Here is a 16,054-nt window from a genome sequence, read left to right as displayed (position 1 = left end):
CGTTATTTCAGAATGGAATTATTATCTTTCTTTTTTTTTTTCTTGCATATGACATGCACATATATAGATTTGTTCCAAGAAGACGCAAAACTGAACGAAACTAATAATATATTTACACTGAACTCTTTCTTTCTTTTTCTCTCACTCTCAACACCCTCACTCTGTTTCTCTTTCACTCTTTCTCATTCACCCGTGAAATTCTTCCTCCTCCTGCATCGGTGATTATATTAAAATAGTTTTTAAAAATAATATAAAGGTATTAAATACGATAATTTAAAAAAAAAATAAAAAATAAATATTCTCGAAAATTCAGTTACATCTCCATATTGTCTCACTGCATATAATAATTTCAATATATTAATTATAATAATATAACTAGTAGAGAAGAAAAAAAAATTGTACTAATAAGAATAATAATAAATAAAAAGCTTTAATACAAAATAAAATAGACGATCTTTTTTTTTCCAGAAAATTGCAATATTCCCTTGATGTTGATGGATGAAACATCGTTATTTCTTTTTTGTTTGTTTACCTCCCTTCGTCCGTCTGTCTCTCTCTCTTTCTCTTTCATACAATAAAAAATAAAAGATAATAAATAAAATGACTAATTTGTTCATTCCATAGGGCAATAATCAATAGTAATAATAATAATATAAAAAGAAATCAAATCTGAATATACAAATAAGTACAGAAGCCGTCGTAAAAACTATATATATAATGAATACAAAATATATCTATATATATATATATCTTTTTTTTATATGTTATTCAACTGTGATTATAAATTGAGGTAACTAAAATCAAATTATCCTTAATAATAATAATTATAATAGCAATAACATAATAATAAAATAAGACGTGTAGGTGATAATGTTGTTGTTGTTGTTTGTTATTGTTGCTGTCGTCGAGTTCTCGTTTACATTGATATATCGGATATATTGCAAAAAAAAAATGTCGTTTTTTTTTAATACTACGCATATAGTGAATACTAAAGATATTTAACTATCGTAACTCGAACTGTGATGGTGTTCGGCGTGCGGCGACGGCGGTGTAGACAGGTTAGAGCTGTTATTGCTAGCTATGGAGTGTCTGGGACTGCTGTTGCGCTCGGATCCCTGAAATTCGAACTTTTTAAACGATTAATGCAATCGTCCTAACGACTTGCCAATGTATTAGCGCTAAACGATTCGATTCGTTGCAAGAAAAAAAACAAGCCTCAGATTACTAAAGTGTATTCACGTGAACGAACAGCTGTCCTACTAATTGATCAACGTTGAGGAATGTAATGAAACGGACGCGGTTTATATATAAACACATGTTAATAGTTATGTAACAACTATCAACATTCCTTGTATATATGGTCGTTTCAATTACTGGTCCACCCACCTTTCTGGAAATCAGCGAATCGGTGAGAGGCTTCGCACGATTCGCGTATTCGTGGGTGGAGCGACGGAATCGGACGGGGCCCGACTCGACGTGCGCATCGTGTACTATCGGTTTTACGGTGGTAGGATTTTAGACACCGAGCACCAAGATTACGATAGCGTTGATTAGTTAGGCGAGTCGTGCTGATTCGTTCGCAATCATAGAAGGTCATCATCACGGGCGGTTTCTCTCTTTCCGAATATATTTTGAGGAATATTTGCGTTGACGGTTGGATTACTTACTTTAATGATGTCGTGTAGGGATGACATGCTGCCGAGGCTCGCTGGATCCGGGGACGGTGACGTGTCCGATGGGCGGGGCAAAGCCGGCGGAAGTTCACGGGGTCGGGGGGGCGCCGCCCTTCGAGCGCCGTTGTAGGCGGGGAAAGCTGTTCGTATCGGCGTCGGATTGGAGATTTCCGGACGCCTCCTCTCGCCATGCTTCGGTGGTAACGTTGATTTCGAAGACTGAAAATTTCAAATTTATTAATAATCTTTTACTACCATCAAAAACACCGTAATTCTAACTGCCATACAGAAGCAAACATACAAATTTTATTAAATAAACCAAAAGTTAACAATTTTTCAACATACTTATCAAGAAAAATGTCAATCGAAGTGAAAATAAATGAAAAAAAATCCTAATGGGTTAATTCAATTGAATGCTAAACTAGCGTCCGTAGATTTATAAGCTTTTCAAAATTAAAAAAGCTGTTCTATACGTAATTACATGTGTATAATATCCTTTAGATGACGATCTTGAAAGACGTGTAAAACGCTTGTAAAATAAAATAAATTTTCAAGTGAAAATATAATGAAATGAGTTAAAAGTGATTTGTTTAAATTTGGTCAATTTGAATTTTCTATATGCAGATGAAATGTGATGTAAGATCATAGCAACATCAGCAGTACTTACTCTAGGTTGAACGTGTGGAGCTTCTCCAGCGGCCATGCCTGCAGCCACCGTCAGATCAATCAATCTTTGTCGTTCGATGCCTTGGCCAGGTCCCATGTGGGATATATGATTGAAGTTCGTAGGCCCCGATATCAACTTTGACCGTCTATCAACGTTCCTGCAAATGCAAATAAACGTAAGTACACACTGCCTTTTCACAATATCTTTTGATATTACAATTTCTGAGACTTGTTTCCCTCCCGCAGCGAAAACTTCCGACGCGTCCTCTGGAGAATTCTTCCCTCCCTGTCGATCGGCACGATGTTGTCCAGATTCAGGACCTCGTGCTGATGGATGTTGGACAGATAAAGCATGTGCACGAGATCGTTGAGAACACACACGGACAAACTACCGGTGTCGTTGAGCGGACGAGAACGTTTCACATTCAAAGTCTGCACCCATTCACCGCTGCTACAATTAAATATATCCATATGGGTTTCGCTGTATATTATGAGATGACCATCCCGGTAACCTGAAAATATTGTTGTATTAGAAATATCTATTATTCACAGAGGTGTTAATTGAAATTACCTATACTTGTTGGTACTGCTGGATACATCATCTCTCGCTCCCTGGACTTCCTACCGTGTTGGTCCACGTAGGCAGCGAGTGATCCAAAAACTAGTAAAAATTCGTGACGTGGCAGTTCGATAACTTTTAAAGCGTCGACGGAACTCATCGAGAGCGTCGCGTGTAAAGGATTCTCGGGGTGAAGTAAAGCTGCAACAGAAATATTATGTAAAACTTTGAAGATCTAAACTCCTAACGTTTACTCACATATTGGTGGATAATCAGTCTGTAAATTGTAAATGGTGAATGTGGATGGTGAGCCTACGCACAGTCTTCCATCAGAAAGGATCTGCATGGATTGAACACAGGCTGGAAGTACTAGCTCTCGTTTACGATTGTGTCTAATTCTCGTTCTGTTTATCTCGTAAATAATAATTGATGTGTATTGCTGAAAAACAAAAACAACGTGAATGTAAAGTGAAAAAATGAACAAACACAATTAACACTAACTTGTTTCTTGACGGCTACGCAGATACCATAAGTGGGTAAGCTCGTGAGTGCTCCTACAGTAAAAATGGTGCATCCCTTGCTTTCCGCCACCTTGATCCACTCGGTCTCATCGCCGTCCAAAGCCCTTATAGGCACTAATCTTACATGTCTTTGCTTGCCGCTAATCACTACAAGAAGGTGTTCCTGTGGAATATATTCCAACTGGTAAATCTTTTTACCATCTCCCACTTTAGCAATTTCTGAGAAAATAAAACATCAATTAACATCAATCAAACAAGTTTCATATCGAATTGTTAATACCTGTTGTATCTAAATCTACGCAATACAGTCCATCCTCAGTGCCCAAAGCTATCCTATCCGGATCGATGACAGTGCCGCTCAACGTATTCCTCAACAACGTCAGAGAGTTATCGACTAATTCACGAGCTACCAGTACGGTAGTATTCGGTAAATTATTCCTCTTCATGATTCGATGCAATTCTGAGAGAGCCACAACCCACTTGTTCTTTTCCCCCTCGGAATCCGCCAGCATCAACATTGAATTCCTCAAACCAGGCGGCTCCATTAGCGAAGTGGTGATCTAAAAACAAAACGCAAGAGGTTTAACAACAATCAATATTTGCTCATTAAATCATTCTTACTCTAAATATGCACGGCACGTCCTTCTTGTTGGCGTGTATAACATCCGATTCTTTAACGCTGCTAACGCTAAATTGCGGATCTCGCATATCCAGCACCTGCGCCACGTGCACGCTTGGCAGAGCATTTCTATCGGCCGAAATATCGTACAGGAATAGTTTGAAGTCGCAGACGACGACAAATTGCCTCAACCAACCTAAAAATCCGGTTGATACATAAGTTAAAATACTTCTTTGAGCCAAGTATAATTTACCTTTCTTAACGCCTCCAGTTTTTGGTACCTTGACGTAACCTTCGTAGGCTGTTCCAATGCCACGCGTTGGATCTATACCTAAAGGCCTCTTAGCTGCACAGAAAAATAAACACATGTATTTAAATAATTAAAGCAACATTCTCAACGTATAATTTACGTACAATAGAAATTTGAATGAAAGACGAGCAGAAGAAGTATTACTTATTATTCGCACAAGGCACAAGGATATGGAATAACTTACTTTGATCTGGCGGAACTGGACATACGCTTGGAACGTGCGGACAGCAAGCCGTGTGACATGTAAACCCGCAAATTTCGCAAACCATTCCTTGGCGCATCAAACCAACCATGAGCGAAGTGCAGTGACTGCATTTCGTCGGGCTCACGAACGTCCGCACCAAAAACTGATGAGATTTATGCTTCATGGGCGAAGGCTGCTCATGCTAAAATTCACAAAAGTGAGTATTTCATAATGATCCATAGTCAATTAATGACTTACCACGCTCAGTTCGGATAAATTGCTTTTCGATGAGTTTATACTAAGAGCTCTGTTATCCTCGATGTCGCCGTCTTCGGATTCGATGGACGTTCCCGGAAACAGCACCTGCGACAAGGATCCAGTGTCGTACTGAATCTGGTGCCCGTGCTGCTGATTGGTGTTGGACTCCTTCAGGAAGTGATCCAAGTAGCTCATCTGCGATGAAGGTCTCTCGAGAACTGCATCCAGAAAATACGGGAAATGATGTAATACAACCATCCGAAAATCGATACCAAATATATACATGACAATCACATTCCCATAACATAATCTGTGTAGTTACAGTTACAACAGTTATCAGAATATATTTGCTACCAATGAAAAGAACACCACCAAAACATTTAGTAACCCAAAATAGTATTAAAAACAAACTCCAACAAAAAAATTGTATACAAAACGATTAAGAAAACAACAACAACATCAACAAAAAAAGGAGAAAACTATTAGCAGCTCATGAAAGGATCGTATAAATATGTATAAACAAAATTTTTAAAAAATAATATTAGCACTCCAAGCCGATTCATTTTTTTTTTAAATAAAGAACAAAATTCACAAACAAACCAAAAGAAAAGGTAAAATAAAGACACTGAATAAAGCTTAGTGGTAAATATTTTCAGGCTCTAGCTGATGACATTTTATCAGGTTTTTTTTTAAGAAAATACAGTAAAAACGAACCCTTTATGTGACGCCGAAGAAATGAAGAAATTCCCACGCTTGCTGCATGTAACAGTGTACGGAAGTTTTTTTTCACACTAATTACACACTAATATACATATATTTCATATACACTATTTGACTAATATGCAAATGCACGGGGTGATCTAAGTAAATAAAGTTATTTGTCTTAAAAAAAAAATAAGAGGAAAAACAAAACTGATTACAACTATTAATTGATTTGGATGAAATAGGTAATGAGCTTGAACTATAAATGAGTAACGAATCCCTGGATTATCTAGAATCGACGTCCATTTAAAAAACTTTGATTTATATAAAGTATTTTCAATTAGTTCACTAAGCTAATCCATTAACCAATAAACTCTAAATACTTAAATAACTCAAATTTTAATATTGTCTCCTTTACTAATAACTTATTGCAAAGACATACAACTGTATACTATAAAACGTACTGGAAGGCGAAAGGTTGGTCGCATAGCCACACTACATTTAATAATTAATAAGGTAAGACACACTGAATGTCTAAAACTGAACACACGAATTTCCAACAATAAACAGCCTTCTAAATCAATGAATTAAATAACAAATGCTTTTATTATTTATTGAGAATATAATTATAAATGTTTTCCTAACAATTCAATTAACAATTCAAAATAGTGTACCTTTTTTTAGTAGTTGCAAGTGATTAGCAAATTATTAATAACGAATTACCAATAATTTTTTTTCAGCGGAATAATAAAAATAGAATAGTATTGTGACTAGAATTTATCGAATTCCGCTTAACAAAATGCATCAAAATAAGAAATACAAATTTATTAATCTATTAACAGCTGAGTAACAATAGTCGAACCAAACAAAAACAAAAAAAAATAAAATAAACAGTGAACAAATTGCATGAATTCTAAACCAAAAATGAGATGAGTTGTATCACAGAATTTGTATCATCATCATCCATTTATGTGAGCAATTATGGTGGCAAGTTAGATTCGCGATGCAATTGTATAGGAATAAAAACGTACGTCTCCGTAGACTATCATCAATAAGGTTTTACTCAATAAATAAAAAATAATAACAAGTTCGTATTTACACACTGTACAAAACAATTTCCGTAAACACAATCTGCAATAATTAGTTTTTTTTTTGTTTAAAGTAAATTAAAAATCGAATATAATTAATCACCCCATATTCTTTCTTTCCTTTTTCCCACTCTCGCACTCTTTCCACTTAGTGTGTGTAACTTTTTTTTTTCGTTCGCTTTTCTCTCTCGCACACTCTCTTTTCATTCTTTCTCATTTGCATAATATGTATGGTGTGTATCAACCGTACAAACGTAGAAACAGTAAAAGGATTCCCCAGAAGCAGGATGTGATGCCGATGACAAGGGGCAGCTGCCTCAACCACCAACCCACTGAACACACATAATATAAAGCACTGTTACCAATAATGCCTACCTTAACTACTTAGGAGTGCTAATATAGAGATTACATTAAATCCATCTGCGTTAGGTCTCAAAAATTACTCGTTTAATTTAAATAATAAAATGATAATAATAATTTTAAAAATAGTGAAAGAAAGGATAAACTATTGAGCAGAAGAATTTCGAAATACGGATTTGATAGAGATTAATTAATTCAAGACGATACTAATAGAAATTCGTAAATTGAACGGTACTTACATCCTTCGCCGGTATCGAGTCGATGCTGCAGGTCCTTCATCTGCTTCTCCTTACTCTTGTTCTCCATAGCCAACATGTCGTTCTTCTTTTTAACGTCCCGCAGTTCCCTAACAAAAGCAAGCAATAGAATTAAACATGTTGCATTTAATTTTTAGTTTATAATTGCTCTTACTTTTGTACGGCCAACAATTCGGCGCGCGTTTTACTCAGATCCTCGCTTATATTTTGCTTGGCTTGGATCTCCGACTGCAGCGAGCTTTGCAGATTCAGCAGCTCCATCTTATCCAGCTTCTGTGACCTCCTGTTCCTCCAGTTCTTGTCGATAGCGCCGACGGTGTTCGATACTCCTGTTCGATCACAAGATTACATTACAACACGTTCATCCACTATTTTTACCGATTGTTTTACCTGAATGCTTCAAATACTCCAACTCCTCGGTCATCTTGGTGGCAAGGGCCTGCAAATACGACCGCGCATCTTTCTCGTCACTGACCCACTGAATTATCTCTGATAATTGAGTTTCCCATTGACCTAAGCTATCTTGTTTACTTCGCAACTGTTCATATTCCGCCTCCAGCGTGGCCCGCTCCGATTGTATCCGGCCCATTGATTCTGTCAACTATAATAATGAAAACGGAGCCACTATTAAATCCAACATTCGATGAATAAATCATATCCATTATAATATTTGAACCCATCACCTCCTTTAAGCAGATAATCGTATGAGTGGCGAATAATTAGAGTGATTAGCGGTCAATGTAAATCAAACGATATAGTTAATAGATGTTTAAAATTACGAATTAGTCCAGTTAGTCCATTTTTTTTAATGTTTTTCTTTAAATGTTTCAACTTACAAACTCGACTTTCGTTTGCAACTCTGTGTTGTCCTCAACTAAAATATTTTTTTCCCTATCGTGTCTGTGATTTAACTCGGCGATTGTCTGTTCAGTGTCTACCGATGCTTCCAATATAGCTTTCTCTTGTTTTTCTTTCATCTGTTGCACCTACGTTTCAATAGCAAAGAACAAAATAAAAATCCGCTCACCCATCATATACTTTTACATATACGTTACATATCAGTAATAAAATTTGATAAGAATACAGTCTGAAAATTAGTCCGAAGGAAAGACATTAAAGAAGTTCTTATTGGCAATATTTGATAAGAACATTAAGATTAGAAAATACTTTGTCTTGTTTAAAGAAAAGATAAGGAAAGTTATGCATTCAAAATACTTTTAACAATTACTTCCAATTACCTAAATTGTGCAACAATTTGACATTTCAGTTTAATAACATTATAATAAAAATAGATAATATCAATGTACCATAATTAAAAACGTCATTGTTGTTTCATTATAAATATTCAAATTGTACATACCTCACGTTCGAGGAGATCCCGATGAGTTTCAGCGTCATGCAATTGTTCCCTAAGCGATGAAATCTCTAAATTGTATCTCGTTTGCTGTTGCGTCAGACTTTCATTATACTGGACCTGCGAGTGAAACAACAACAAAAAAAACCTTAGAAAAAAACAGCGAAGAAAATATTAAAAAAAAACAAATTTAATTTACCTCGAGCTTTTCCAGTTCCGCTTTGAGCCTATGATTATCTTGCTGATCTCTCGGGGCCAATTCGTTTCGCACCCGAAGACGGTCAGACTCTGCTTGCATTTGCCTACAATACTCCTCGGATCGTTCCCTCAATTTGCGCTCCTTCCCGGCTTCGGCAATCGCATCCTCCGCCCGCGACTCCAACTCACGTCGCAACTTCTCCGCTTTCCTAATATCGTGCCGCAGAGAATCCACCTTCTGCATGACCGTCTCCAACTCCTCCTCCTTATCCCTAACCTTATACACGAAACAAAATATTGCAAGAAACGAACATAATAAAAGTTCAATTGGCATTACCTGTCTCGATAATTTTTGCTTCTGCTGACGAAGATCCGAGAGCTTGTCAGAAACCTCCGTGTACTCAGCCATCGCGAGTTTCCGTTGCGCCAGCGCATCCTTTAGCTCCTTATCCTGCAGCTTCAGCTTCTCCAACAAATCCTGTTTGTCTTTAAGAAGCTCCTCCTTCTCCTGCTTCATCTTCACCAGCTTCTCCATCTCCTTCATTTTAGCTTTAACAAAAAACGAATACGTTAAAATCAACCTTGCGTGGTGTTTATAATGATAATACTTACTGTCGACCGTGTCGATCTGCTCGTTGTTGCCGTCCTTCGATTGATTCCCAGCATTCTCGTAAATCAGCAACTGAGACTCGAGTTCGCAGTTTCGTTTCGTCAACACGTTGATTTCGTCTTGCAGCTTTCGGGTGCCGTCCGGAGACAGACGTTTCTCCACCTCGCACGTAACGAGCATGATGTCACCGTGATTCTTCTTGTTATGCGCGTCCACTATGTTAGTCGTATTCCCAATGGATAACGTTCCTAAATCCGAAATGCAACTGAAATCATTGAGCATCCATTAGAATCGGTCCAGTAAGGTAAATCTTTCAAATCTATTTACCTGCCCTGCGTAAATGTGAAACCGACAAATGGTAAGTGGAGACCTGTAAATGCAGAATTCGCAGAGGTTGGTGGCACCGCATCGGACGTCCGAATATCGGCGTCGTCGACGTCAAAATTGGAGGTGTCTGTGGGACTAGAAACTTCAGGAATATAGGGAGCATTGCTATCCCTAATACCTTCCCAGTCAACATTTTCAAACCAAGGGTGTGTCTGTAACAAACATAAATCAATTATTTTTTACCATTTCTCAATACAAATATTCTTATCTATTATAAATTTTATTTTATTATCCTTCAAAATCTGTAGTGTATATAATCAAAATAAATAAAGCACGAACATTAACTAGATTTATGATATAACTAAGATTTTGTCATTCAAGTACTAGTTTATTAACGATGATAATCATATCTCCCATAATCGCATGTCGGCATGGAAGCATTAACACGGAAGTGTCATTAGAGGAGTCGCTAAAACTAATTAAATACAAAACTTAATTAGTGCCTCCTCCTATCTCCTGTATATGGAATATGGTACAGTTTATTCACCCACGCCAGAATAACGAATACACTCCTCGATATTGCACCTCGTCAGCTATATCATGAAAGCTGGAACTATTAACCCAGATATGTCGTCTATTGTAATATTACGTTCGCTTTACGCATAAATGCATTCTATAGCTGATACCGTCTTTTGTGAATGAAATCGTTTCAGTTGAAAACGCATTGTATGTATCCCGAAGAAACTGCTATAATCATTTAATATTTTCGTTATCTTTTACATTATCTTCATAAAAGATTGAATGCTTCATTTTAATGCATTCATTTAAGAATATCTGTAATTTATTATGTAATAAGTATCTATCAGCTAAAAGTTATGATTCAATAATAATACATTGGCTGATTACAAATGTTCAAATTATTCGATGTCGACATTTCTCAAATTATAAATTGTCATGTAGAAATTTATTTTTTTTTTAAATGTGTACCAGATGTACATATTTAATTTAAAATTGATGCAGTCGAGTGAACTGGAAAACTTCTAGATAAAGTCCGCTTCTCAGCTAACCGGATTTTCGTGAAACATGTGCCTTCCATGACAACAGGAAGCGATCAGTTTTCAATATGACGAACATAGACCATATTGAAACAGACTCTCAAGGCGACGAAACGGGAAGTCACGATACACAATTATAATTCTCTTTTTATGGTGTAACTAATAGTATTTCAGTTCAATGATTAATTACCTTGAAATCCTGTATCCCGTTCTGCCCTAATCGAAAATCTTGACTGCAAATCAATTGTCTTATCAAATCCTTGGCGTGCTCGGACACCTCGACGTCCGTCGGGAAATCGAAGCAGTTCTTGTGGTTCATGATTTTCCCGTACGTTTCGACGAGACTCTCCGCGTAAAAGGGCGTCTCTCCGAAGAGCATCTCGTACATGCAGACACCCAACGACCACCAATCGCATTCCGGCCCGTACCGTCCCTGACCATCCTCCATGGCCCTCAGGATCTCCGGCGAAATGTAATCGGGCGTACCGACGGCAACATTCGATTGGACGGTTCCATCCTCGTTCAACTTCAAACAACTACCAAAATCTGCCAATCTTATATGTCCGTTGGCATCCAACAAAACATTATCTGGTTTGATGTCTCTGAAATTTAGAAAAAAAAACAACAAGAAAAACCATGAAATAATTGCCGTCATTAAATAATAAACGCAACATACCGATGGACGTATCGTAATTTGTGAATGGAGTCTATAGCAAGCACCATCTCAGCTATATAAAATCTTGCCATATCCTCTGGAAGACGGTCCTCAAATTTAGTTATCAACGTCAACAAGTCACCACCGCAATAATAATCCATAACAAGATATAAATTTGATTCATCCTGAAACAAACAAACTGTTGGAATCTGCACAAAGGCAATTGTGAAACTCGTGCACTCACTTGAAAAGCATAATGAAGATGCGTAATCCACCGCCTGTCTCCGTAAACGAGCACATCTCGTTCCTCCTGGAAACAGGCGGTCTCTGCCCTTTTCAACATTTCCCATTTATTCAACAGTTTCATCGCAAAGACCTGCAAAACGTAATAGATAAGAATGAATATATTTAGATCAATATGAGAGAACAGAATAGTTGGTAACGCGTAAATCATAGATAATGCCATTAAGATTCATAATGTAAGGCATGCCCAATTCTACTGAGAATCACCTAAATATTTACGCAATGATTAATGTTTACTTTATATAATGTGCAAACTGAAATATTTCGTATTACCTTATCGGAGCCTCGCATCTTAACGACGCAGACTTCGCCGAACGCCCCTCGTCCGATAACTTTGATGATTTCGAAGTCATCTCGGGACAATCTCAGCGACTTGATGTTCGAAGCTATGGGTTTGACTGTAAACATGAACATTATTGATTTAGCCAAAGAATTTCGTAATTGTTTAATATGCGATTTTTGTTTATCTCACCGAACTCGATGAACGCAGAGACGGTCTTCTCGCGACGTAAACTCGAGTTGCAGCACTCGTCGAAGAGTATGAGAAGCACATCTATTAGCGTCTCTATGCTAATAGTCTGCGTCTGCACTGGACCGCTAAGGAATAGCGACTCCAGTTGCCGTAACCGTCTCTCACCAGGTATCTCTGGCATGGCTCCACCACCAGCCTGCACATCACTCATCCTTACAACTGGTCACATTAATATGTGAAAGGGCCTGCAACAAACAAACAAACATCACGCAAATTACTAAATTGTCTCTGCAATGGGCTCACACTAATAATACACAATAATCAAGAGAACAAACAAAGATGTAATGAGAAACAAACGATATTTATGAAAATACAAACGATTCAGTTTCGTTCAGTCAAGCTTAATGAACTTGGCATTGAATTACAACAATTATTCTTATTGCTATAATTACACGCAACGCAATTCAATTATCTTTCTCCATTAGATTATATAGTTTACACACTTTCAATCGCCAATACTCAATACACAAATAAATCATCATTTCAATCAAAGATTCACACATTTCAATATTCTATTACGCATATAAACGTTCATTATTATTAAATATTATCGTTATATAATAATACAAATAATAATCTACAACATTGCTTCACGTTTTAACCACATAAAACGGCTACAGACCGAGGCCTTCCTGCCGTTGATAATTCAACGTTTCATTTGTTTACATGTAATATCTTCACGTTAGTTTATCACGGCTTCATTTTTTTATATTATTACATAATTACTAAACAATTGCGTAATTGCGTTGCACTCTTTTACATTAAATGACACATTTAATATATCTCTTCCATTGATTGAAGATCCTCAAGAAACGTCAGAGTTTTAACACGCCACATACGCGACCAGACGCAACAATAATTTACATTAGAAAGTATAAACAAAAACTAGGTTCTCCATATTTTATGCAACAAACTAATAATAACAATATTCAAAATTATTGTAATAAGTGTAAACACATGTAATTACTTTCCTGGGTATGCAATTAATTTGTCGTTGAAGAAGAAAAAAAAAACTTTCTAAGCACTTGCATATTTCGTTTACTGATGTTTTCACCAAATAACATAAAGAATATTAAATAATAATCGCAATTAATCCTTGATTAATAAAACTGATTGCGCAATAAAGTAATACTTTGTTTTACTAAATAAAGAATAATTACAACTGTTTAATATTTAGTTAAACTGCAGCATAGTTTACGCAATAACGAAATGTCGAATGTGTGCAACAAAAAAAAATGCATGTTTTAAAAGTTAATGTATAGGAAATGCAAATAATGTTATTGCGTAATTATTTCTGTTAACGAAATATGAAAGTTTCGGTATCGATGTTACGTGGATGTGTCATATAAGGGCGTTACAGTCGAATTCATTCGGTGCAGATGGTTTCCACGCTTTATTCCTGCAATTTGGGGGTTAATGTTGCATGGACGAAAGTAGTGAGCGAGTGTGGATTTCCCTTTATGGATAAACACCAAAACGTAGGGCGTGTTCCCCCATTCACAAAATTCCATCAATTTTATGAAACTTACACAATTATCAATCGTTTTAACGCACTTTTTAACTTATCCAACAAACTATTATTTGAAACACCACAAGAAACTTCAATTCACAAATTACATTGAAATCACTTCATTGTTCCTATTGATTATAGACGATAGCAAAAAGTAATAATAAACGACAATCTATAGATAGCAAATACATTGATAATATTGAAAAAGACGACTCGGAATTCCATTAAATTTAATTAACTAGAAACTACTCATAAATTAATACTATTATTTCTAATGAATATTGCATCTTAATTCACATTGAAAATGTTGCCTTGAGTTTACAAAAGATTTTGAATATGAAATGACTAGTCGTTTATTTTTTTTTCTATTGTCAACTTATTGTTTGATGCATTCAATGCTCAATAACAAATAGTGTAATGTATTTTAATAAGTTTCAAATAGGAAGTTAACCATTAATACTTTTTAGTACACACTAATCACAACAACAGCAAATTTAACAATCGTTCTATTACATTAATCCTGCGCTCGAATATACCCAAAAGTCATTAGGTAATTTCGAAAAACGAAAATTTGTTATTTAATTCAAGCCAAAAATTATCCATTGATTTATGGCAAACGCGTCTCGAGTCGAAAAAGCAAATCTTGAAATTAAAAATAGATTACACTGTCTTTTCGTTTAATTGAAAATAGAATCGCGAAACTTCAATTATGTAACAACAATCTGCGTCAAAATTATCAATTGTTAGAGAATCTTAAAGTAATGAAAGAAAATAATGATTCGAATGAGCGTTTCTTAAATAGAATGTTATGTAATATAAAAAAAATCAAGACACTCACGAAAAAAAGGAACTTGAATTAATGGTAATCCAAAAACGATTACTCTTTGCATTACGTAACAATTGCTCTGAAACAATCGATCAATGACAATTACATTCTTCGTTTTACCAATACTACTATGTTCGATAAATGAAATGCAAACAGTGATAAACTTAGTTCGTAATTGATTTATTGTATTCGCACGAAAATGTTTTCGAAGAATTTCAATAATATTTAGTACGTGCTTAAAAATAGAACGAATCTGTTCCTTTAACATGGATTGTATAATTGATTCCTTAAATTGAGAATGTAGTGTTACAATATTCATATTGATTATTAAAATCGTGCGCAAATTAAAATAAACTTATATGTATTGTGTTGTAAAATTTGCAAAGAAAATCGCACGGTTAACAATCGGTGGAAAAAGATCTTTTAAAAGAAAGTCGATCAATAGAAATTCAATTGTTTCACGTAACTGTGTGCGACCTGAGTCACAGTTATAATAAACATATGTAGTAGAACATAAAAATCTATAAGTAAGTGATTCATGTATCAATTCCGAGACATGTTTAACTAATTATTATGTTTGTTTGCGAGAGAAAAAAAAACTCGATGTGAACTTTCAACTTTTCTTAAAGTTCTAATCTAATCTCCAATTCATCAATCAATATATTAGATCAGAGTTATAGTTAATGAAATAACTTAATGTGTTTATAATCTATTAATTATTCTTTCTGCTAATTACAACCAATATATTGTAATCTATTTCATATCATTAAATTCATTGTACTAATTTTGTAAATAATCTATAAAACGTCGTTAGAAAACGTTCAATCAATAGAAATGTTAATTTAAAGCAAAATATTAACGAAGAGTCAACGACTTTAGAAACGACTATAATGAAGATTCAATTGTGTTAATTTGACTAAGATGTTGTGAATTTAAAAATTCTTTAGCTTAATGGAGAATCAATCAAAAGAGAATCCATGAAATCTTGAATTTTCCTAAACTTTCAATCAGTAAACAAAGAACCAAAAACTTTGATCAATGAAGCAGCAATAAATCAAGATTGATCTCTTACTAAAATGATAAATGTATTGTTGCAACTGTGACATAATACATTGAAAAATTGTTGGTTCACACTGTTTTCATGCTTTGTTGTATAATTGTGCAATTTATTTAATAATTATGTATATTATTAAATAATTTTTATGGTATTACAAACAGTTTTTATGAATGTTGTTTGTAGGAAAGAACATTATGAATGAATGTAACCTACCGAGTATCACATTGATTTTAATTGAAACAATGACCACGAATAATAATTAAAAGGAATGCATCACAGCAAATGCAGAATTTCACATGAATCATCTCTCTCTCTGTACTGATGATGAGTGTCCACAGTGAAGAATTAAAAAAAAGAAACACAATTAATGTGTATAAGGAGGCCGAGTATGAAATGGCCCAAATTTGCATGGAACTGTTCTGCACAGAAC

At 35.3% G+C, this 16,054-nt stretch overlaps 1 protein-coding gene across 3 annotated transcripts in view; it reads right to left on the bottom strand.

Moving 5' to 3' along the window:
* Window positions 1-836: 836 nt before the first annotated feature.
* Window positions 837-16,054, bottom strand: part of LOC108557990 (serine/threonine-protein kinase Genghis Khan) — a 15,912-nt gene continuing 694 nt past the window's right edge. Inside the window, exons 2-27 of one of the 3 annotated variants that reach the window (XM_017914749.1) lie at window positions 12,172-12,416; window positions 11,973-12,097; window positions 11,641-11,772; window positions 11,418-11,581; window positions 10,932-11,343; window positions 9,687-9,898; window positions 9,362-9,624; window positions 9,087-9,298; window positions 8,751-9,026; window positions 8,558-8,671; window positions 8,034-8,183; window positions 7,588-7,798; window positions 7,352-7,526; window positions 7,180-7,286; window positions 4,791-5,008; window positions 4,533-4,734; window positions 4,292-4,384; window positions 4,041-4,234; window positions 3,700-3,979; window positions 3,400-3,638; window positions 3,157-3,337; window positions 2,911-3,099; window positions 2,557-2,851; window positions 2,341-2,497; window positions 1,668-1,892; window positions 837-1,127 (exon numbers count right to left, since the gene is read on the bottom strand). In XM_017914749.1, coding sequence (XP_017770238.1) covers window positions 999-1,127; window positions 1,668-1,892; window positions 2,341-2,497; window positions 2,557-2,851; window positions 2,911-3,099; window positions 3,157-3,337; window positions 3,400-3,638; window positions 3,700-3,979; window positions 4,041-4,234; window positions 4,292-4,384; window positions 4,533-4,734; window positions 4,791-5,008; window positions 7,180-7,286; window positions 7,352-7,526; window positions 7,588-7,798; window positions 8,034-8,183; window positions 8,558-8,671; window positions 8,751-9,026; window positions 9,087-9,298; window positions 9,362-9,624; window positions 9,687-9,898; window positions 10,932-11,343; window positions 11,418-11,581; window positions 11,641-11,772; window positions 11,973-12,097; window positions 12,172-12,382 — 5,166 coding nt within the window. In that variant the 5' untranslated portion in view covers window positions 12,383-12,416 and the 3' untranslated portion in view covers window positions 837-998. The remainder of the gene's footprint in view (window positions 1,128-1,667; window positions 1,893-2,340; window positions 2,498-2,556; window positions 2,852-2,910; window positions 3,100-3,156; window positions 3,338-3,399; window positions 3,639-3,699; window positions 3,980-4,040; window positions 4,235-4,291; window positions 4,385-4,532; window positions 4,735-4,790; window positions 5,009-7,179; window positions 7,287-7,351; window positions 7,527-7,587; window positions 7,799-8,033; window positions 8,184-8,557; window positions 8,672-8,750; window positions 9,027-9,086; window positions 9,299-9,361; window positions 9,625-9,686; window positions 9,899-10,931; window positions 11,344-11,417; window positions 11,582-11,640; window positions 11,773-11,972; window positions 12,098-12,171; window positions 12,417-16,054) is intronic. The other 2 variants (XM_017914750.1, XM_017914751.1) reach the window with 2 other exon arrangements.

Source organism: Nicrophorus vespilloides, unplaced genomic scaffold (genome assembly GCF_001412225.1).
Source record: "Nicrophorus vespilloides isolate i.1.1-1 unplaced genomic scaffold, Nicve_v1.0, whole genome shotgun sequence".
Classification (NCBI taxonomy): domain Eukaryota; kingdom Metazoa; phylum Arthropoda; class Insecta; order Coleoptera; family Silphidae; genus Nicrophorus; species Nicrophorus vespilloides.
The sequence above is the reverse complement of the archived record's forward strand: the minus strand, read 5'-3'. Positions and strand labels throughout refer to the sequence as shown.